The sequence below is a fragment of the Centruroides sculpturatus genome, unplaced genomic scaffold (genome assembly GCF_000671375.1).
Source record: "Centruroides sculpturatus isolate CEXI.00-Female unplaced genomic scaffold, Cexi_2.0 scaffold712, whole genome shotgun sequence".
NCBI classification, from domain to species: Eukaryota; Metazoa; Arthropoda; class Arachnida; order Scorpiones; family Buthidae; genus Centruroides; species Centruroides sculpturatus.
The window spans coordinates 33,953-59,511 of NW_019384904.1; the positions used below are offsets into that span (position 1 = coordinate 33,953).

Sequence of the window (25,559 nt, forward strand, 5' to 3'; positions counted from 1 at the left end):
TTTCATTCGATTATTAATTCGACAGCGTTCTGGAAGTGTATCCTGGGTCCATAACCTGTTAAATGAATTATTCGGGTCTCTAGTTTTTGTAATACGCTTTATTACGAATTAGATAAAGATAATACCAATAAATTGCATTATTTAGATTACAGAACAGAAACTTCGATCCTTCAGAACGCCATTCTTGGTGCGCTTTCTGCCTGTAATTATGCACTTACATCATATGAATTTCTAAGTATCAACAAGAAGTAGGCATAAAGTTATGATTCTCATATGTAGAAACCTGAGAAAATTGCATATAAAATATACGAGGTGCCTGTTTATGATGATTACTGTATATAGAACGAGATAAAGTTATCCGCAAAAATCTCTAGGAGTCAAATTACACAGCAGACATTTATTTGTAGGGCATTAATATATTCTTAGATATACTTTCTCCAGAAATGAAAATGCTATTTAAATTAAATCGTAAAAAAATAAATTATATAAAAAAACTTTAATTTAATTAACAAAATAGTTGTAATTAAATTCAATTGAATTGACTCTATTAATTATAATATTTAAATGTTTAAATTTTCTTAATTTATAAAAATCATTAGTTTTTAATTCGTCGTTTCTCCTTGACTTTATCTCTATTTTCAATTATCATAAAACGATCAATTTTAAAAATAAAATTAATGACAGAATGAAAATTTAACTGAATATAAATATAGAATAAATTTGAATTTAAAACTAAACTAGTTTTAATAAATAGCAATATTTTATATGTTAAGAAAAGTAAGAAGTTAGATTGTAAGCGACAAAATTAAAACTCATATATGTAATAAATAAATAAATATATATATATAGGGCCTATATAAATTAAGCTTTAAATTTAATAAATTTAAAGTATAATAAAATTTATCACAAGAACAAATATTCATAAAATTTAACTCATTTCACAGAATTAAGTGATTTAATTTTCGATTATCAATAAAAACTAACGGGAAAATCAATCGTATAGATATGACAGAAAGAACAATAATTTTGTTCTTAATGTGTAATGAAAGTTGGTAGGTGTTCCCGATTGAAACTTGAGCGTAAATTTTATCATTATTACTGTCATAAAGAAAGCAGTGATTGAAACTCTAAATGAGTTTGAAAGTTTTATACTCGTAAATATCAAATCGAAAAAATATAGCTTTACAAATCAGTGGATTGTAGTTTAAAGTTTAAAATTATTTGCAATGTAAACTTAGAATAATTTTGAAATATCACTAATGGCAAATGTTTAAGTATAATAAACGCAAATGTCTTAAATTTTACGCAGTTAATTAAAAATTATTGTTTTTTAAATCTATTTATTTTTCATTTTTATTTAATTTAACTACACAATTCAGATTCTTGTTTTTTTTTTCTTCTGAAAAACCGTTCATATTTTGTATCGAGCTTTTTATTAATAAAAATGTAAATAATTTCCATGTTTACAGGTTTCTTTAATAATATATTTTCATTGGAAACCTAGAAACATGTTTTGTTTTATTTTTAAAACTTTATTATATAATGTGCTTATGGATATAAAAAAATGACTCTACCTGTACATTATTTCTCCCGAAAGATAGAAAATTTATTTTTACTACTATTAATTTTTAAAATTATTAGCTTAATAATAATTAAAGTTTAATGTTTAATAAAATAATGATTAAACATTAAAGTACAGTACATTAGACTATTTTAAATTATTTTTTATTGTGACCCATTTTTTATTTATTATAGTTTAAATTATGGAAATCGTTGAATGTTGTTACAATACAATTAAATATAAATTTCAAAACTATCAGATAAAAAATGCAAATTATATTAGAATTCAAATTTTTGCGTGACCTCTTTACAAAGACTGTGCCATTCATTTGGATATAATTCGTTTAAACAACTCCAAATACATCTTAATGTCTTCGTGTAAGTTGATCTGTTTAAGTTTAATATGAAACTATATTTTTCTTACTTTTATTTGAAAAATGAAGTCATAAAGTTTTAATATAAGAGATGAAAATATCATATATATTAGAATGTTTTATAATTATTAAGTAAAGCAATATATTTTGAAGAAATTATTTTATTATTCATAAAAATTATGAAATATATNTTTTTATTTTTACGGAATTTTTTGAAGGAAAATTATTGTATTGTCGTGCTTTTTGTTTTTATTGCTAAAATATGTGTTAAACGTCAGCGATTTTAAATAAATCGAAGAAAAACTGATTAGGAAGAGTGACGATATGGAAAAGAGCGATAATCTTATTGTTTTTCTGGCCTCTGTGTAAATGTTCTAGGAACAGTCTAATAAAGGTAATATAACCTTCTCCAGAGGGCTATCATTGCCAGTTTAGTTGACGTGGTTTGCCTCCTTAACTCAAGCCACTATACCATAGCAAGCTAATTTCTTATCTATCTCAGCTTCTTACACTATTAAAAAGATAGCTTTAATTATATTTAAAATAATGAGAATTTTTTAAAATAATATAATTTTAAAATTTCTTTAAAGATTTTAATTAATTTTGAATTTCTTTATATTTTTAAATGACAAAATAGCTAAACTGAATTTTTTAAAAGTAGATAAAAAAAATCCCATTTTGCAAATTAATATTTGATGTGAATTTTTTCTGTTTATATAATAAAATTTCTAGTACTATTTGTATATTTCTTTAACATTTTTTTTAAAATATAAAAGTAAATATAGTTTATATAATATAAATTTCGCAGTGTTTTCTTCCGATTGTAATCTTAGAATACACCTAATTTGTACAACTCAGTTATCGTTAATCCATCTTACATCACAACGTCGATACACGATTGGTATTGGTAGCATTCACCAGCAGCTCAAAGATGACTCATTCAGAGAATGCAGTAAATTAAACTTGTTTTTGTTTCTTCTTCTCTTTTTTACTTCAGCTAAAGGACTTTATTTGAATCTGTTTATTAGCAGTAGTGAGACATTACTTCTTCTAGTTCCATTAATGTTTGTTAGTTTTAAAAGCAGGCAATTCTGTACTTATTATCAAAGATTTTAAGAAAAAAGTATTCTTGTTAGACATTATTTCTTAACTTATTTAAAATAAAATTCTATTTTAGTTATACTGTAATATAATTTATGTTCAGTTAAAAATAATTTCTGTAATTAATAATAAAATACTTAATTTCTTTAGCTTATAATTAGGAGAGAAATCTATCTTAATTATAAGCATTTAATATTGAATAAGTTGAACGTTATTAAAATTTATCCTTTAATATCAGCTGGATATAAGTTTCATATACTTCTTCTAAATAAGAGTTTTAGTGCAGGTGTTTTTAGCTTTACATCAAAAATACAATTTAGGCAGAGGTCCAATATAGGCGGTCTTCTCTTGCGGCTAAAAAGTAAAGATAATGAGAGCTAGAAGTAAAATAATGGTTTTTAAAAGAACTTCCATGAAAGACCTAACTTCAAAGATCCGTTGGGTTTAATTTTTTTACAGAGTTGTTTAAGGCATAGAACTGGGACAATTTTTCTCTATATCACTTCATAAAAAGGGGAGTGGTGGCAGAGGAATGCGGGCTCAGTATAAAGATCACCATTACTCACTTTTTTTATGATACACCGGGGAAGAGAATGAGTAGTTTCGAAATAGAATATTACAGGCAACAGTGGGATGATGGGGCAGACGAAATTAATAATTGATATAATTTAATATTCAATGCGCATTTACAAATGTTATTTGCGTGGAGTTTATTTGTTGAAATAAAACTTTTAATTGCTGTGAGAACTTAGTTGCTTTATGAACCAGAAGATTAATGGTAGGAGAATGTTTGTTTATTAATTGTGTGTAATGAATGGATTAAATCATAAATTCTGAATTATTTGTGATTAATATAAACTATAAAATTCGTGTAAATGATAAATCAACTTCAATTGAATCTATAGAATTTCATGATTTTATAATAATTATCATCAATTTCGCCAGAGATCTCCTTAAATAGTTAACTAATTAAATGCATTAAAAGCTTAGTAAATTTAATATACTGAGATAATAGTCAATATTGAGTTGTACGAAGTCGATGAAAGACAAGTTTAAATAAATTTGGCTAACTTCCCATTAAATTAACAATATAACGAACAATAGATAATTATTAAAAATTATTAAATTAAAAGAAAGTAAGTCTAAACTAAAGAATAAAGTTTAGAATTCTGTATAAAAATGAACGTAAACAAATCTTCCTAAATTTTCATCGCGATATAGTTTACTGAGAAATTTAGAAGATGAAGGAAGGAAGGAATGCGAAAGTTGCATATGGTTATGTAAATAGGAAACGGATAAAGAGTATAAATTTTAGTAAGAATGGAAAGTGAAGAGAAGATTTCGGTGATTTATATTTTAGTGTGTTGAAAATGCGTGCTGTGAAAGATTTGTATGAGTTTGTGAAATAGCCGGAACGGAAAATGAAGAGGAAATTGCGACCTCAATTCTAGTAACGTATAAGCGTAAAAGATAATCTGGTTTGTTGTGCATTAGAAGTTATTTGTTTCCAACTTTTCGCTGAAAGATTACAAGCGCATTTCAAGATCATGATTTTTCTCATTTTCTTTAAGCATTCTTCTCTTTACGAAATCATGTTCTCTTCACTGATGCGTTTCTAGCTTTAAAAAATAAATATAAACGAGCTGAATTTATATATATATAAGTATATTCATTTTTAAAATAAAAGCTATAAAATTTTATATTTAAGAATTATTTTTTAAACTTTACTGAGTTAAATTGTTGAACGATGCAATCAGCGAGAGTAGAGAGAAAGATAAAATCAACGTATAAATGGTTCCATCAACGTCAATAGATCCAAAAGTTAGGAATCGAGATATAATCCTAAATGTATCTGCAATTTCGTGTAACTGATTATCTGACAGAAAATTACAGCTTCCGTGCCTGTGTCTAATTAAATTAAGAAAAGTCACAGCGTAATCAAACTTTGATTTCGATTTATGTTCTGAACATCAAATTTACAAGAAAAAATTATATGATTTTTATCTTACTCTTTCTATATTTACTGTATTTTAATGGCTCTTTCTTAGCTAAAGTTAAGATTAATACAAAATTTATGTGTATTAATCATTTAAATTTCGAGAAAAATATTAAAAAAGAAGAAAAAAAACAATTAAGAAAAACATTTGAAATTAAATTTTCTCATTTTAACTGTAAAATTATGTTTTTATAATAGAATTTAACAATAAGTTACGATTTGTTTGTACTTTAAATTTTCTGAAAACATTAAAGTAATTGAGTTTATTATGCAAAATACGTATTTGAATTTGCATTAAATATTTATTGTATTTTTTTTTTATTTTTACGGAATTTTTTGAAGGAAAATTATTGTATTGTCGTGCTTTTTGTTTTTATTGCTAAAATATGTGTTAAACGTCAGCGATTTTAAATAAATCGAAGAAAAACTGATTAGGAAGAGTGACGATATGGAAAAGAGCGATAATCTTATTGTTTTTCTGGCCTCTGTGTAAATGTTCTAGGAACAGTCTAATAAAGGTAATATAACCTTCTCCAGAGGGCTATCATTGCCAGTTTAGTTGACGTGGTTTGCCTCCTTAACTCAAGCCACTATACCATAGCAAGCTAATTTCTTATCTATCTCAGCTTCTTACACTATTAAAAAGATAGCTTTAATTATATTTAAAATAATGAGAATTTTTTAAAATAATATAATTTTAAAATTTCTTTAAAGATTTTAATTAATTTTGAATTTCTTTATATTTTTAAATGACAAAATAGCTTTATTTTGCATTTAATTGCATTTTGTATTATTTTATAAATTAAACTTTTTTTAAAGTTGTTATAAATTCTATCAACGTATAAAAATATGAGTGATATTATCTAGCGGTTAGAAGTTTAAGATAATTTTTTTAACTTTAAAAAGTCCATTTTTAGTTTAGTTATGTTCTATATAATGGTGAAAAATATATTAAAAGTTTTTATTGTGATATTTATGTTTATACAGTGTGCTGATAGAAAAAATATTACAATAAATGATATAATCTACTAAAAATATATTTTATTTTGATTTTGGATAAAGAAAACTGTATTTTTTTAAAAAAAATTCTGTATTTTACGTTTGGAAAGAATTTTCTTAATTATTGAAAATTTCTCATCTGATAGATCATTGAAAGATTAAAATTGCATTATTTTTTTTATTTATGTAATCTAAACTCGGACGATATCAACGTAAACTCCATTAATGTAAAACAATTTATTTTAAAATTACTTCTGAATATGAAGCATTCGAATTAGTGAGGTTTCATCCATTATTTTTAACAGGAAGAAACAAAAATAATTCAAAAAATAGTATGTTTCTTATTAAGGTTTATTCCATTATAGATAACTAGTTATGCATTAATGTTTTCTTTCCATAATCGGATGCCATTATCCGTCACGATAAGATGGAAAAAGAGTAAAATCAAAAATCGTTTTTTCGTATCCAGAAGTCAGTCATTTTATTGACAAAATATTTAAGTAGTCGATCAAGCGATATCGATTTTGTGATCATAGCAAGAATTCCTTGTGCTCTGTTAGAAAATACACCCAATAATATGACCAAGCTGTAAAGAAAGATGGAAAATGTCTTTAAGCCCCATTAAATTCGGCATTAAACTTGCGTTTGGTATGCTATTTATAAGACAATGTTTGAAGATATGGGTCATCCTATTTTCCTTCTACTAGCATCAGTTATGAATGCTAAGAAATCAAAAATTTTAATAAATTTCATAGTAAAACATAGCCCAGTTTTGAAAACATTCATTAGATTGTTTTATATATATATATATATTCTTTGTCAGTTTTGTATATATTAAATTTCTAAGAATGATAAATTATTCAAAGTTGTTATTTCTTGTTACTTGACAGATCTGGGTCAGAGATATTACAAGATACTTGTAATCTCGAAATTTAACTATCGCAAGAACAATTCGTTTTCTCAAACTTTTCATCAAATGATTATAATGATAATAGTGTTTTGGCGAATTCGATTGATAGCAATTTTTTTTTTATTTTTCTTTTTAAATTTTCCTTTCTATAAGAATTCCAGATTGAAATGACTATGACAGATTTATTCGTACGCTAGAAACAGCTGTTGTTGTAGAAAGACTTATCGTTAGCAGTTTCGTTTATTCTTCAAAAGTGATTTCAAACTCGAAGAAGCATTTTTTAATTTTTTTTTACCTTTAAATTATACGTGAAATTACTTTCTGACGTTATACTTTCTATAATGAATCTTTGTATAAACGCTATGAAATAAAAAATAAACAGAAATTGTTGATCATTTTTAATTTTAAACTATTAATATTCTCAGTAATGATAGATAAATAAAAAAAATATATATATTTTTTAATACACACTTTCCTATTTAAAGATTTACATTCATTTATGAAAAACTGAATAACAGATTTAATTAAAAGCTATTTTTGTTTTCTTGGTTAATATAAATTGTTGCATCTTACGATGTACTGTTGCGTTTTTAATGTGCCTATTTTTATATTTTACCTCAAGCTATTTTGTATATATAAGACTAAATATTTATCTTGTATTATGATATTTATTAGTACTCGGACACTAGTATAATCTAAATGTTATGTCTATATTAAACTTCTATACATGTATTTTTATTTTATTTCGTTTCAAATAAGTGAATAAATAAATATAATGTTTTCTTTCTTGGTTTTTTCCGTGTTATTACTTTATAATTTAACTGATTCTTTTTATATTTTTATTTTACTTGTGTAAATTTTTTATTTAATTATTTAATTTTTTGCAGAAAATATTTGTAATTATCATTAAACTTAATTCTAAAAAATATAAATTGATTTAAAGTGATCGTTAATGTGATTTTAAAATACTTAGATATTTGATGTAATAATAATAGTTTACTAAAATAATAGTTATAGATCTTTATTTGAGGGAAGAGAAGGTACAAATTACGCAACAATAAAGATTTAAAGATTGTGTTACATCATTTTTAGAAATTCTGTAACATAATTGGCAAGTGGAAAGATCGAAAATGAATGCAGATAGTGTGTGGAATTAGGAAATGCGATATATCTGATAGTTAAATTATTAGGATCATTAACAATAAATAATTGATTTGGTAATTTTTAAAAGAATTTTTTTTTAAATATCACTTTATTATAAAGAGTTTATCATTGCTATTGCTAGCTGTACAATTATCTCGCTTAATTAGTAATATTTTTACTTTTTATGTTTTATTATTTGTGGATAATAATTTTATGTACGATGCTGTTTATTACGTATAAAAAATAATTTTATATATTATGTATTTACGTTATTTTTTATTACATTTTTTGACGTCGTGCAGTTTTTACTGTTTTGACATTTTATACTCTAAAAATATACAAAATACTTCTTTTCTTAATCTTCTAATATAACAAATTTCATTAATTTGCTTTAATGCTAACTCATATTCATTTCGAGATTTTTATATTATTTACAGATAAATTATCTTTATTAAAATATCTAAAATGAATAGAATATTCCTCTTCTTAAACTATCTTTAGAATATAATAATCTAAAAATGTTAGAAATTCTTTGCAAATGTTTAAAGATCTAGGTCACATTTAAACATTTCTTTTTAAAAACTCTACTTGGAAAACTATTTTAAAAATGTAATTTTGCATTAAAAAACTACAACCTTCAGCTCTTTTAAATGATTTATAGTAGATAATATGTATCTTAACATTTTATTTTTTTTTCTTTTTTATTTTATTTCGAAAACTGTGTTACTTGTTCATCATTTTTCTAATCGAAAAATTGTCTTAGATGCAACTGATATTAATTAATAATAAGTTGGAAAAAATTCATTATTATTTGATGTAATAGCAATTTCTATTAATAATATCAATCATAGATTAATATTCTTCCTTGTTTTCTAACTTAATCTATATGATACAGACGAAAGACTAATCCATGTTATCAACTTGGTTCAACATCATAGTTGATTGAAGCTTCTATTAATTAAGTATGATGTTCTACAGAAATTAGAAATTTGTGGTTTGATTTTATTGCTAAAGGCATATCTAATTGGTGTACTGAAATTAATTTTCAATTTAATCCTATCTGATAGAAACATCTACTGATAATAGCTTAGTTTGATGGTTATAAAGTAATTATTATACTGTACAGCAAATTTTGTTTACGTTGTTAAATTTAATTATTCTTTACTCCTGAAAGTTTTACATGAACAATTTTCCTGCAACGAAAAAAAAATTATATTTTTGACAATAAAAAACAAAATTTTTTTTAGTCAAACTTTTTACAAAGTAGAATTTATTTGAAATAAGTCATTTTATTTTTCTAGGAAAAAAAAATTTAGTCGGGAAATTGCAGCTTTACTCTTTTATATAGGATCAGCATATAAATCTAAATCCTGTTTCTGAGGCTAAAGCTGATGTCACATTTACAGTATTTTTTTTTTCTTCTTTCTACAAAATTTTGTACACTAGTACAATGATTTATTGCCTACTTTCTGCTCAATATATACTTTAAACTGTTTTTTTTTTTTTTTTTAACTTCTTTTCCTTAGATCAATTATTTACTATATATTGTATTATTATTGTATTTTTACGCTAAATTAAATTTTTAGGTATATAAGACTTCAAGAAGAGTGATAAATGAGCGATGTCTTTGCTGCCTGCATTTTTTATAAGCTTTTTAAATAATAATAAAAAAATTTATCTCCAAACAAGAGTGTCTAACAAGAAAAAATATATTTTAAAATCAGTTTTACATTATAAAAGTTAAAAACAAGTCAATATTTTTTAACTGACTGTAATCATATTTTGCCTATATAATAACCTTAAAACTCAAACAGGTATATACAGTTTTTCAAGTCTTAAACTTTACTTCGACTTAAGCGAAGTTTAAGAATGCAAATTGGATTATAATATGAATACTTTATTTCTTTTTAAAATTAGAATATAACCTACAATTTAAAGCTAAGTAAACATAAATTACTAATTATTTCGCTTTTTATTTTCGAGACATTTTCAGAAAAATAACACTTTTATGTACAAATAATGGCCTTTCTTAATTTAATTACGGTCAAAGAAACTTACTTTACTTCATTGCCAGATTTAGTTGAGTGGAGCAATATCTTGTTTTATAGATATTTTATATTCTTAGTTTACAGCTCTCCATTAAAATAAAAACTGAAATGATCTATTACAGCGTAAATTTATTGAATTTTTTTTTGTCTGTCATATTTTACTTTCATTTATCAAATTTTCTGTCTGGATTTACATAATATTTATGAGCTATCTTAACAAAAATTTTCATTACTTTTTTCCATTAGTAAAAGGACAATTTTTGTTGAAATTAAATTATTAATAGCTATGTTTTATCTTAAATTATTAATTTAATGACTATAAATTTTTACTTTTTTTATTTTATGTGTATATGTATTTGGAGTAAATGATTTTTAATGATGAGTAATTACGTGTAATAGATGTATTTTTTTTTTCGTTTTTTTAATATTTAATTTACGTTTAAGAAAGTTTTAAAATTAACGAAAGTATCACCCTTATTTCTACTAATGATAGAAGTGATTACAGTCATTTGTTAAAATATGCAGATGGAGAAAGGAAAGAATATCATAGCGTACTCAGCAGTTCACGGATTTATGTTCTCGAAAACGGTTCTTTAACGATCACAGCTGCAGAAAAGACTGATATTGGATATTACATGTGTGAGACTAGTAATGACGTAGGAGAACCTTTGAGAGAAGATGTACAGTTAACCGTTCACTGTACGTATATAAATAACGTTACTAAGCTATTTATGTATGATTCTTTTCTAACATAAAATTTATTATATACATTTCCCTGGTAAATGTGGTATGACTTTTATAGTAGAAGTAATAAATTAACTATAGGAACATCCTATGATTAAATCCGTTTTTTGTATCAATATCATAAAAAATGACATGTAAGATATTTTATTTTAGTTTTAAACAAGAATATTTATCTATCAAAAACCCGTAAGGTGCATTTTTCCCCATTTTTAATACTTTTTTCATTGAAAAGTATTCGTGTCATTAAAATTTATTATTATTATTATTATTATTGTGTTGGTTTCTTTTATTTTTTTTATAAAGTTCAAATATCTGAAGTCATTTAAGAAGATTGTTATTATTGCACAATTTACAAAGGGACATTAGAATTTCTGTCGTTTGCTAGAATATCAAAATCGTTTTAAATGTTTCTCATTAAAACAAAATTTCTAGATGGTTGTTTTGAAGACGTTAGTGGAAGGAAGAAAAAAAAATGACTATCGTTTAATTGCACTCTACTTTACGCAAAGAACCGGTACAACTTATCTAATGACACGAGAGGACATTATAGAAGTACAAAAATAGATTGAGCTAATTTCAAAACTAACGAATCTGTCAGTAAAGACAGAAATCTTGACTTTAGCCAACAAGTTTCCTCCATAAAATCAATCCTTTAAATCCTATATGAGATTTTTATTGTTTGTTTCAACTTAATTTTTCTTTTGTATGAGTTTAGCACATTGCTTTTTTCAAAAAGTAACGATTAACTTTATATGGAATTTAATTTCCTTCTAAGTTTTTGTTTTGTATTCCATTTTGAATTTCACTTGAAATTAAACTAATTAATTTGTCTGGAATTTTTAATAATATTTTAAATTATACAACTCTTGAGAGTCTATGCTAAACTTTTAATTGTAAAGTAAACAATTGAATAAATATAATTCCTTTATATTAAATAAAATGAATAATCGGATCTATTATATTTGTTTTTTAAAATAATTATTTATATTATGTTCATTCGTCATTTCTTGCTGACGGAAATAAAATTAAAAATTTTAAAGTTATTTCAATACTTAATTAAATCATTTCTAAAGCTTACAAATTAAGTTCCGAGTTAAACGAAAGAAAAATTCATTTATATGAAAAATAGTTAATTGATAAAATTTTGCCTTGCAAATTTAATTTTTGTTAATATAATTTTAAAGTATACTTTAAAAATAATTTTCAAGAATTTTAAACACAGTTAGATCATAAAGCAATTAAAATTTTTCTACATAAATTTTCCAAGCTAGAAATTACTTTTAAACAGAATTTTAATTAATATCAAATTTCTTCAGTACATTATTTCAATTTATTCATTAACGAATAAATTTATTTTAAAGTGATTTCATTATTTTCAAAGTTAAATTTTGTATATATGAATTTTTTTTTTAATATTAACTTTAAAATTTCAATTTAACACTAAATCATTTAAACTGAAAAATTTCTTACACGAAGAGTATTATAAAAGTAAAGATTTATAACTTCGCAATACAATACTTTTATTTTTATCTTCTGTGATTTAATACTTCTCTTTTCTTATTTCGTAGCTGCTCCACAAATACAAAGTTCAACTCAAGTTGTACAAGTAAAGAAATCCGAAAGAGCAACATTGTCTTGCTCTGCTTCTGGAGATCCTCCTCTAACAATAAGTTGGGATAAAGTAGGATTTCCTTTAGCATTATATCAAATAAAACGGTTAGTATATTTCTGTTATAATGAATAGATGATTTAGAGAATGTTGCAAATATTTCTGACTCAAAATATGAATTTTATAAATGTATGATGATATATCGCAAATCTACTATGCCTAACTATATTTAACTTATATATTTAAGTTTTGGTAAAAGTATTAAATTAAATTTTAGCTATACAATAGAAGAAACTGAAAGAGCAGATATCAAAACTTCCTTAGTTACAATATCACATGCAGAAAGAGAGGATACAAACACCTACACTTGTTTAGCATCAAATCCTTACGGTATTCAGAAGACAAAAGTCAGACTTATTGTTCAAGGTAAGTTATAACAAGAAGAGATAAATTTAAATTTATCCGAAAGATAACAATTTAAGAAATTACATTTGATATTTGCTTTATACATTAGGTTTGAACGTTTAATATGATAAGAAACAGAAATTATATTCAAATGTTTGTTTATAAATATGCATTAATATAAACTAAAGATAAATATCCAATAATTTAGTTTCTGTAAATGACTAGTCTAAATGTTATTGTTGAGATAAATTGCATTCACATTCATTACAGAAAATATTAATAGGATAATGGAATCAAATAATAATTTATCCGTAATAATTTAATTATATTACTGTTTTAAAATTTTAATATATATTAAATTAGTTTTAGTTCGATATAATGCTTCAAAGAAAAAAACAATATCATATGCATAAGTCTGAAAAACTTGGGATTTTTAAAGAGTTTAAATACAGTTTTTCCATTAACCTTGCATTTATTTTAAAATATTTTTCTTCTTTGAAGAATTATTTTTATTAGTAAGTTAACATTAATGCAGATAGTTGTCAAGTTGACAATTTAAAATACTCTTGCTAAGCAATAAATATTTAATTAATGATATTACTTTTAAAATTATGTAAACATCCATTAACAATTTAAAGTTTGATTGAAGTAGATCTTGATCAAATTGAAAATAAGAAGATTAAAATAAACTTAATTCTTGAAAAATTAATTCGATATTTACTTTACAGAGTTAACTCATTCTCATCTTGCTATAAGTTAAAAAAAAAAAATGTAAATTATAATTATTAGTTAGATTTAATTTCATACTAATTGATATATTTTTGAAATTTTTTAATACTAACTGTTGAATAATGTTACGTTTAAAAAATTGACATTGCCGTAAACTTACATGTTATAAGAACATCAGCTGACACTACTACGTAATTTAATTTCCTCGGGAAATAAAAAGTGCAATAATTAATCATTTATTAATTTATTTTAATTAATTCACATTATTAATAATTTACGCATAAGTTAATCAAAAAATTAAATAAAAATTAATGTTGTTTTTAATATTAGTGATTTTATAACTTACTTTGAAATTTATTAACTTTTTATTAATTTTTAAAAATTGCGTAAAATATAATATGAGAATTAAAACATTCATGAGTGAAATGCTGTGCTTTTTATTTTAAATATCGAAATGCAATATTAAATAATAAAAATTTATTGATAATCATTGAAACTACTATAAAAGTAAGATACGGATAAATGAAAAAATTCACGAATGATTTCTGCCATTAAATAAAAAAGAGACTTTGTAAAGTATATATTTTTTACTTTAAAGTAGATTTTTTGTAAATTTTTTACTTAATATTTTGTAAAAATTGAATATGACAATTTTTTATTTATTTATATTTTCTTATATATTTTCAATGCAATTACTGGGTAGTACAGTACATCAGTCGTTGTTATACATAAATTTTAAAGTAGAAATACTTCAGTAAGATACAATTTTAGTCTTTACTTACATTTAATGATAATAACGAACACGGGAGTAGGAAAAATGAAAATGTGTGTATATATATATCATACATATACATTCTTTTAATATCATAAAATTTTCTTTTCATATCAGAAAAGAAAATTTTAAAATAGAAGTATATACTAAAGAATGGGAGAAAGAGAAAGTAGAAGATAAAGAAATAGAAATATATATGAACAGTACATGTAGGATTTAATATATAACAGTGTAGTAATAAATAATTAAATGAAAATTAACTGGAAGTATAAGCTTAATTGCCTTAAAGACGATAAATTGAGCAAGTAAGAATAGCCAGAGATAAGCCTATTTTTGCCAATTTCTGTATCCTTAACTAATTTTCGTTGACTCAGTAATTCCTGCAACAATTCTACATTAAATCCTTGATATTTCAGTAATGATATCGTACAGAATGACTTACATTGAAATAAATTACTAATGGCAAATCTTCTTCATTTAAAGTTTATACAACGAATAGGAATAATCAAATTTTATATATTTGTGATATATATATATATATTATATTAAATTTAATTATTATATATATATATGTGTGTGTGTGTGTGTGTGTGTGTTATTGTACTCTGTACGATAACAAGTGAACTTAAATAAAAAAATGTTTTCTTAATTTAATGTAACTACCATAATCAATTCTTCATATCAAATTTAATAAAATATTTCAATAATATTTGAAAATATATTCTATAAAAAATAGAAAAAATTTCTGCATATAAATTTAATTTATACATTAGCAATTTTACAATTTTTTTTACAAATAAAAAAAATATATCGATTGTTCATTATGCAAATTTAAGACTTTTAAATCATTACATGTTTTCCTTAATATTTTGTTAAATTCATAAGATTATCAAACTAACTAAAAACTTCAAAATAAACGAGCCTGACATAACGTATACATGAATACATCAATTTTATTGGCAAAATGAAAGAGGAACTTGACGTATAACATTTAATCATTTATTATTCAAAAGAAAATTCTGTCTAGTTGGAAAAATCATAGTTGATGATGCAGAAATAAAAATAATCGATTAATTTCAAAATAACAGTTGACGTGTTTGATACAAAATTTCTCATTTTGTTCTTAGAAACTCCGGATCCTCCCGAAGACGTACGTGTTATTGAAGTCACTAGTACTGCAGCTAGTCTTTTATGGTCACCTCCCTATTCTGGTAATTCACCAATAACATCTTACGTCATCAGTTATAAGCAGGAAAAAGGTAGGTAATATATGTTGAGAATTGAACAGGTGTGTTCATTCTGATAGCATTCATTCAGTATAATCGTTGTCTATTAATCTATATAATTATCTTTCTCTCTTTATTGGATTAGTAATGAATGGTTACAGTTCATTTTATGAAATCTCCATTTGTCTTTTTTTGTATACATTCAAATGCACGTGTGAGTGTATGTGTGCAAATTTTTCTTTTCCTTTTTGCATATCGATCTCTTTAGCGGGATAATCTTTAATTAAATGCTACGTCTTCAATAATAAGTTTTCTTATAAATGTGCATATAATTGCATACTTTCCTTTCAGTATTTTTATCGCGTGTCTAAGAATAATTTTAAAATGTGTCATAAAATCATTTGTCAAAAACCTCATCATAATCAAATGTAATCTTCTATTGCTTAAAGCTACATCTTTGATATGTACAAAAAATTAATTTAATATTTTCTGAATATTTTGCACTTGTAAATTGCATATTATTATAATGAGCATTTTGTCAGAAATGCATAGGCCTATATACAATATATGTATATGTTTGGAAATAATATGAAATGAAAGAAATTTTCAGTTTATTATTCTATTAAATTTACTAATATTTCAATAAATTTAATATATATACAGTATATTTAGTTATATCTGAATATATCTGTATATAATTATTTATATTAAATTTTCCTTATCTCACAATAATAGAGGAAGAAAAACTTGACAGCCTTATTGAATATATTTAAATATATTTAAAATTTACTATCAAAGAATTTGTATAAATATATTAAATCTCTAAATGCATTTGAATCCTAATTAATATAACAGAATTTCAAAATTATCCTAATCAGAACTATTCCTTCACGTTGAATAAATTAATTATTCTAAAATTACTATATATATATTATGCTGTTATGAATATTAATTTTATTATAATGATTTATGTTATACACATTATTAAGGTATACTCGATAGATATCTTCGTAGAATTTTTGTTTCTCAGACCCAATAATGCATTCTTTATGTGCTTTGTCCAAGGTAATAGCGTACGTAATCTTGTTATGTGTTTGTTTTAGTCATAGAACAGGAAATTAACACATTAAGACAAAGTGCACTAAAGTTTATAATCAAGATCTCGTGATATTCATAAAATTTTTCTAGTTTAATAATATGTATAACTTCATTATATCAAGTTTATCTTATGAGAATTATTAGATAATAAAGCATATATTTGTTACATATTAGCCTATATAATCAAATACGTAACATATACTACATAAAATTTTAATATAACTTATACGTATTAAACTTTTCTAGCATAAAATTCGGAGTGTCTACTTTCCTTTTACAACATAATGTTTAATTAAAGTTATTCAATGAATTGTTACAGTTGAAAGATTTTATGTTATAATATAAATTTTGATTTAATTAATATTTAACTACTGTATGCGTATGTTATATATATAAAATTTTAATTTAAAATTTAAATTTACTAATTTAAATCGTAACATTTTAACAGTTATTCCTATAATAACAATAAATAATTTTAATGAATATTCATTTCATGACGTAATAAATTAGATGATATAAGTGCATTGGCGAACTGTTAGTTTATCGACAGCACTATTATATCCTTCTTAATTGATGTTTTCTTTCTAGAGGAATGGCCATCTAACCGTTCCAGAAGAGTCATTGTATCCAGTGCAGATACCACAGCAACAATAACTGGGCTGCAATCTATGACTAGCTATAACATCCACGTATTTGCCAAGAACAGTATTGGTCACAGTTCACCTAGCAAAACAATCACCGTAACAACAGCTGCTGAAGGTAATATATCTATCCATCGACTGAAATTTAATTGAAAAATAACCTTCAGATTCCTCACTGAAAAACTATCATTCTCATAGAAAATTATTTTTAACTTATTATATAAAAATTCTTCTGTAGAAAAACATAAAGTTTAGATCTGTTAATATTTTTACAATAAATTTTCTTTATATATAAAACTTGTAATAATGAACAAAAACATTAATGAAGTTATAATTTTAAATTAAATTAAATTAAACGATTTTAACTTTTTAAATAATATATATTAATATATTGATATAAAACACTATTATATGTTCAATAATCTCTTATTTAATTTCGAAAATTATATTAATTTTCGAAATTAAATAAAACAAGATTAGTGTAAATAAAAATACGAAAGTAAGATTAATTTACAATTACCATAAAAACTTTCTAGACATTAATAAAAATCTACTTCAAGTAGCAGCTATATATACTTTTATTAAAATTAAAATCCACTTTCTTTTTCTATTAATAATAACTCTATTAATATAAGATATAATATGTAGAATCAAAAATATTTTATCTGTTATAATATTTATATGATATTTTATGTCATTTATGAAGCGAATCTCTTTTACTTTAGCATGGTAGATAATATTTGCTCAAGTAATAAAGGTTACATGTACAAATTCCCTTCATAATTCTTTAACTGGAGTACAGTTTTCTTTTATTTCTTCGGTTATGTTGAAAAAGTATGAATAAAATAAACTTTTGTCCATTAGAATACCATTAATAAATTATTTTTTTTCTGAATTCTTATCGAATGAGAATATTCTTACTGAATCGATTCTGTTTAAATGAAGAAAACAAAATTCCTTTGAGGAAAATAAAAATTATTATTTAACATTTTTTATATCTTTTATTGCGGCATTATTATTATTTATAAATGGAGTTTTTTAAATAATAAATGAAACGAAATGTAAAATTTCAATTTCACAATTTTATAAATTTTTGTTGCTATAAAGAATCCTTAATTATATAAGAAAATATTAAAGTGTTTTTTTATTTTAAATTGCATGAAAATTTAGTATAAAGATGTTGTATTAGTTTAATTAAATGTTTAATTTTTCGCTCTAATGTTTTTAAATCTCCCTTTGTAACAATTCTGATACTATATTTGATATTTTAATAATTATAAATAGCTCCAAGAAATCCACCAGTGAATGTCAAAGCGGTTCCTCTTGATTCAAAATCAGTGAGAGTAACTTGGGAGGTAATATAAATTGAATTTATTAATTATAATTGCATATGTATGTCATTTATCTATTTTACATAATAATACATTTTAAACAGATTCCATTTAGATCGGAACGAGTACAAGTTGAGGATTTTTATGTAGGATACAAAGAAAGTGAAAGTACAAACCAATATATATATAAAACCGTCCATCTTAAAAAAGATCAGATGACAGCTGAGTATACAATTACAAATTTAAAGAGATCAACAAAATATAGTATAGTGGTTCAAGCATTCAATAGCCAAGGTGCAGGACCAGCTTCTGAAGAAGTCATAGTTCAAACGTTTTTAATGGGTAAGATATAATATAAGATATTACATGTGTATATAATACAACATTTTTTTAGATTATAGTTTGAAAAATTTGAGAAAAATGTTTGGTCTTCTTATCTTTGATATCAATACATTTTCAAAAATTTACGGACCGTATAGGCTGCATATTTGTAAACAGCATTTTTCATTTCTTCGCTAAAGGATATTAAATTATAGAAACATCATATTAAACATCAAAAACAATAAATAACTCCTAGCTTATTTTAAAAATTGGCATTCTGTTTTAAAGAGAATTGAATATTTTCTGAATTTTTCGTTTAAATTAAACGATGTATTTTCAGATCCACCCAAAGCACCAGTCATGCATATTGTTGGAAGTACATCAAATACAATTAGTTTAAAATGGGAAACATCTGAAGATAACAGTAATCCAATAAATGGTTGGTTGGTTTAAAATATTAATTAGAAAATTTTAATGTGCTGTAAGCAAAATTTTTACTTTTTAGATTTCTTTTCTCTAATTTGAGACTTTATTTTTATAAATATAATTTACAAATTAAATATTAATTTTATTATAATGATTTATGTTATACACATTATTAAGGTATACTCGATAGATATCTTCGTAGAATTTTTGTTTCTCAGACCCAATAATGCATTCTTTATGTGCTTTGTCCAAGGTAATAGCGTACGTAATCTTGTTATGTGTTTGTTTTAGTCATAGAACAGGAAATTAACACATTAAGACAAAGTGCACTAAAGTTTATAATCAAGATCTCGTGATATTCATAAAATTTTTCTAGTTTAATAATATGTATAACTTCATTATATCAAGTTTATCTTATGAGAATTATTAGATAATAAAGCATATATTTGTTACATATTAGCCTATATAATCAAATACGTAACATATACTACATAAAATTTTAATATAACTTATACGTATTAAACTTTTCTAGCATAAAATTCGGAGTGTCTACTTTCCTTTTACAACATAATGTTTAATTAAAGTTATTCAATGAATTGTTACAGTTGAAAGATTTTATGTTATAATATAAATTTTGATTTAATTAATATTTAACTACTGTATGCGTATGTTATATATATAAAATTTTAATTTAAAATTTAAATTTACTAATTTAAATCGTAACATTTTAACAGTTATTCCTATAATAACAATAAATAATTTTAATGAATATTCATTTCATGACGTAATAAATTAGATGATATAAGTGCATTGGCGAACTGTTAGTTTATCGACAGCACTATTATATCCTTCTTAATTGATGTTTTCTTTCTAGAGGAATGGCCATCTAACCGTTCCAGAAGAGTCATTGTATCCAGTGCAGATACCACAGCAACAATAACTGGGCTGCAATCTATGACTAGCTATAACATCCACGTATTTGCCAAGAACAGTATTGGTCACAGTTCACCTAGCAAAACAATCACCGTAACAACAGCTGCTGAAGGTAATATATCTATCCATCGACTGAAATTTAATTGAAAAATAACCTTCAGATTCCTCACTGAAAAACTATCATTCTCATAGAAAATTATTTTTAACTTATTATATAAAAATTCTTCTGTAGAAAAAACATAAAGTTTAGATCTGTTAATATTTTTACAATAAATTTTCTTTATATATAAAACTTGTAATAATGAACAAAAACATTAATGAAGTTATAATTTTAAATTAAATTAAATTAAACGATTTTAACTTTTTAAATAATATATATTAATATATTGATATAAAACACTATTATATGTTCAATAATCTCTTATTTAATTTCGAAAATTATATTAATTTTCGAAATTAAATAAAACAAGATTAGTGTAAATAAAAATACGAAAGTAAGATTAATTTACAATTACCATAAAAACTTTCTAGACATTAATAAAAATCTACTTCAAGTAGCAGCTATATATACTTTTATTAAAATTAAAATCCACTTTCTTTTTCTATTAATAATAACTCTATTAATATAAGATATAATATGTAGAATCAAAAATATTTTATCTGTTATAATATTTATATGATATTTTATGTCATTTATGAAGCGAATCTCTTTTACTTTAGCATGGTAGATAATATTTGCTCAAGTAATAAAGGTTACATGTACAAATTCCCTTCATAATTCTTTAACTGGAGTACAGTTTTCTTTTATTTCTTCGGTTATGTTGAAAAAGTATGAATAAAATAAACTTTTGTCCATTAGAATACCATTAATAAATTATTTTTTTTCTGAATTCTTATCGAATGAGAATATTCTTACTGAATCGATTCTGTTTAAATGAAGAAAACAAAATTCCTTTGAGGAAAATAAAAATTATTATTTAACATTTTTTATATCTTTTATTGCGGCATTATTATTATTTATAAATGGAGTTTTTTAAATAATAAATGAAACGAAATGTAAAATTTCAATTTCACAATTTTATAAATTTTTGTTGCTATAAAGAATCCTTAATTATATAAGAAAATATTAAAGTGTTTTTTTATTTTAAATTGCATGAAAATTTAGTATAAAGATGTTGTATTAGTTTAATTAAATGTTTAATTTTTCGCTCTAATGTTTTTAAATCTCCCTTTGTAACAATTCTGATACTATATTTGATATTTTAATAATTATAAATAGCTCCAAGAAATCCACCAGTGAATGTCAAAGCGGTTCCTCTTGATTCAAAATCAGTGAGAGTAACTTGGGAGGTAATATAAATTGAATTTATTAATTATAATTGCATATGTATGTCATTTATCTATTTTACATAATAATACATTTTAAACAGATTCCATTTAGATCGGAACGAGTACAAGTTGAGGATTTTTATGTAGGATACAAAGAAAGTGAAAGTACAAACCAATATATATATAAAACCGTCCATCTTAAAAAAGATCAGATGACAGCTGAGTATACAATTACAAATTTAAAGAGATCAACAAAATATAGTATAGTGGTTCAAGCATTCAATAGCCAAGGTGCAGGACCAGCTTCTGAAGAAGTCATAGTTCAAACGTTTTTAATGGGTAAGATATAATATAAGATATTACATGTGTATATAATACAACATTTTTTTAGATTATAGTTTGAAAAATTTGAGAAAAATGTTTGGTCTTCTTATCTTTGATATCAATACATTTTCAAAAATTTACGGACCGTATAGGCTGCATATTTGTAAACAGCATTTTTCATTTCTTCGCTAAAGGATATTAAATTATAGAAACATCATATTAAACATCAAAAACAATAAATAACTCCTAGCTTATTTTAAAAATTGGCATTCTGTTTTAAAGAGAATTGAATATTTTCTGAATTTTTCGTTTAAATTAAACGATGTATTTTCAGATCCACCCAAAGCACCAGTCATGCATATTGTTGGAAGTACATCAAATACAATTAGTTTAAAATGGGAAACATCTGAAGATAACAGTAATCCAATAAATGGTTGGTTGGTTTAAAATATTAATTAGAAAATTTTAATGTGCTGTAAGCAAAATTTTTACTTTTTAGATTTCTTTTCTCTAATTTGAGACTTTATTTTTATAAATATAATTTACGTTATATATCTTATTTAGGATACATTTTGAATTACAAGGATCAAACTAACGAGTGGAAAGAAATTCAATTATCTTCAAATCATTATCACTATACGTTAGAAAATTTACTTTGTGGAACATCTTACCAGCTATTACTTATTGCATTTAATGATGTAGGCAGAGGAAATCCAAGTGAAACATTGCATGCTTCAACTAAAGGCAAAGGTAACCATTGATTCTACACTGAACAATAAAATAAAATATAAATATAAATAATAAAAGAAATGTATTAAAGTTATTATTTTATAAAAATGTATAGCATATTTGGACAAGTTGTGTTTAAGTTTAAATAGTTTTAACAAGATAAAAGTTCTCAAATTCCCATTCTAAGATTAACTTTTTTGTAAGTAATTTTATAAACGATTAATAATTTAATTTTATATACTGCATTTATTAAGTTTAAAAAACAAAATTATTAATGGAAGTGTCAAGTCAATTATATCATCCCTATCTTAGTTAAAATAAAGCACTTAACGCTTTACATAACGAGCATTGAATGAATATGGAATAGCAAATAACAGACAAGAAAACTAATGAGCATGTGGGTTGTTTATTGATTTTTTTAGAAACTTTTCTGAATTTCCAGCTCCTGTTTCTCCTGACGAGAATATTTTTCTGAAAGTAAATGTTACTTCTGTGCATCTTCGACTATCAACATGGGCAGACGACGGATGTCCCATCTCCCATTTTGTCGTACGATATAAGCCAAGAGGCCACAGGGAATGGATTTTGGTGTCTAACCATATCTTACCTGAGCAGGACGTTGTGATGATTGCAGACCTGAGTCCTGGGACTTGGCATGATCTGCTAATCACCGCTCACAATGATGCAGGATCTACTGAAGAAGAATATAGTTTCGCAACTTTAACTTTACAAGGAGGTAATTTTTAAACGTTTTTATATGCATTTATAAGCAACTTTACTACATGTAAATTTCACTAAGTATTGATTTTTAAATTTAAAATATTTTAAAATTTTTATTTAAATTTAATATGTCTTCAATTTATTTTTTAATTAATTTTCGGACTTCTCCAAAAAATTTTTTATTTTTGTTTATATCTTTATTGTTATTTCATATTTTTAATAAACAAGGAAAATTCAATCAGCTTATATTATAAGAAGAATCTAATACAAAAATTTTTAACATGTGATGTTTTTCCCTGAAATTTCTATTGCTATTGACGTTATTTCGAAAGTCGTTTAAGACAAGAAACATTTTACCTTTTGTGCTGCGATGTTATTTTTTTATTTTTTATCTGAAAAGTTATTTATAGTGAACATCGTCTCTTATCAATATTGCATTAGCCTATATTCAGTAGCTTATACAGCGAAAAATTGAAGCTTCTGTTCTTTCGTATCACTATATTACTATGATTTAAATATAGAAATTTTCATAATGATACATAAAAATGCTTCTATATGCAACGTTTTTATGCTTAAAGTTTACAGTTAGTAATTAATCTCGTTCAAAAAATCCAATAGTAGAAGTATTTTAACTGTATATTTTAATGCAATTTTTTTTCGAAAAACATTATTGTAATTAATTCCATCGATTCAACAAACAACACTTCATTAATTTTCTGTTTAAAACATCAGTTTTAATTATTATTTTTAATGGATTGTGCGAGAATATGCTAATTTTTATTAGATGAAAACTTGTTATAATAGCTGCACTTTTTTAATTATGTCCTTTAGTTTAGATTTTGGAAAGAGATTCAATTAAAAATGCAATCAATAGATCAGAAGAAGAAAAATATAAAAAGTTTCAAAATGGAAACCTTTGTGTGTTCTGATATCTTGAAGCAAAGATGTTCAGCTACTAAAATGAAAAAGGAAAAAAATTGTTTATTTTTTGCGACGTAGAAACCATTTGCTGTATATTACTTTGTGTTGATTCAGCTTTTTCAAAACATTAATATCAATTATTTTTAAAGGTGAAACTTGAAAATACAAATCTTAGATTAAGTTTTTATTATAAACAATCACAATTATAATCTTCTAAATAATAATTAAATCANTGTATTTTTTTTTTCGTTTTTTTAATATTTAATTTACGTTTAAGAAAGTTTTAAAATTAACGAAAGTATCACCCTTATTTCTACTAATGATAGAAGTGATTACAGTCATTTGTTAAAATATGCAGATGGAGAAAGGAAAGAATATCATAGCGTACTCAGCAGTTCACGGATTTATGTTCTCGAAAACGGTTCTTTAACGATCACAGCTGCAGAAAAGACTGATATTGGATATTACATGTGTGAGACTAGTAATGACGTAGGAGAACCTTTGAGAGAAGATGTACAGTTAACCGTTCACTGTACGTATATAAATAACGTTACTAAGCTATTTATGTATGATTCTTTTCTAACATAAAATTTATTATATACATTTCCCTGGTAAATGTGGTATGACTTTTATAGTAGAAGTAATAAATTAACTATAGGAACATCCTATGATTAAATCCGTTTTTTGTATCAATATCATAAAAAATGACATGTAAGATATTTTATTTTAGTTTTAAACAAGAATATTTATCTATCAAAAACCCGTAAGGTGCATTTTTCCCCATTTTTAATACTTTTTTCATTGAAAAGTATTCGTGTCATTAAAATTTATTATTATTATTATTATTATTGTGTTGGTTTCTTTTATTTTTTTTATAAAGTTCAAATATCTGAAGTCATTTAAGAAGATTGTTATTATTGCACAATTTACAAAGGGACATTAGAATTTCTGTCGTTTGCTAGAATATCAAAATCGTTTTAAATGTTTCTCATTAAAACAAAATTTCTAGATGGTTGTTTTGAAGACGTTAGTGGAAGGAAGAAAAAAAAATGACTATCGTTTAATTGCACTCTACTTTACGCAAAGAACCGGTACAACTTATCTAATGACACGAGAGGACATTATAGAAGTACAAAAATAGATTGAGCTAATTTCAAAACTAACGAATCT

General features: G+C 23.9%; 1 protein-coding gene across 1 annotated transcript in view; it reads left to right on the forward strand.

Annotated features, from left to right (window-relative positions):
* The window catches only part of LOC111631543 (Down syndrome cell adhesion molecule-like protein Dscam2), a gene marked incomplete at its 5' end in the record, with an annotated part of 67,191 nt that overhangs the window by 32,571 nt on the left and 9,061 nt on the right, over positions 1–25,559 (forward strand). Inside the window, 16 exons of the mRNA XM_023375803.1 lie at positions 10,657–10,830; positions 12,444–12,591; positions 12,762–12,910; positions 15,518–15,649; positions 17,303–17,473; positions 18,640–18,710; positions 18,791–19,028; positions 19,348–19,454; positions 19,611–19,686; positions 20,308–20,478; positions 21,646–21,716; positions 21,797–22,034; positions 22,354–22,452; positions 22,584–22,769; positions 23,191–23,484; positions 24,748–24,921. Of these exons, the coding sequence (XP_023231571.1) occupies positions 10,657–10,830; positions 12,444–12,591; positions 12,762–12,910; positions 15,518–15,649; positions 17,303–17,473; positions 18,640–18,710; positions 18,791–19,028; positions 19,348–19,454; positions 19,611–19,686; positions 20,308–20,478; positions 21,646–21,716; positions 21,797–22,034; positions 22,354–22,452; positions 22,584–22,769; positions 23,191–23,484; positions 24,748–24,921 (2,499 nt within the window). The remainder of the gene's footprint in view (positions 1–10,656; positions 10,831–12,443; positions 12,592–12,761; positions 12,911–15,517; positions 15,650–17,302; positions 17,474–18,639; positions 18,711–18,790; positions 19,029–19,347; positions 19,455–19,610; positions 19,687–20,307; positions 20,479–21,645; positions 21,717–21,796; positions 22,035–22,353; positions 22,453–22,583; positions 22,770–23,190; positions 23,485–24,747; positions 24,922–25,559) is intronic.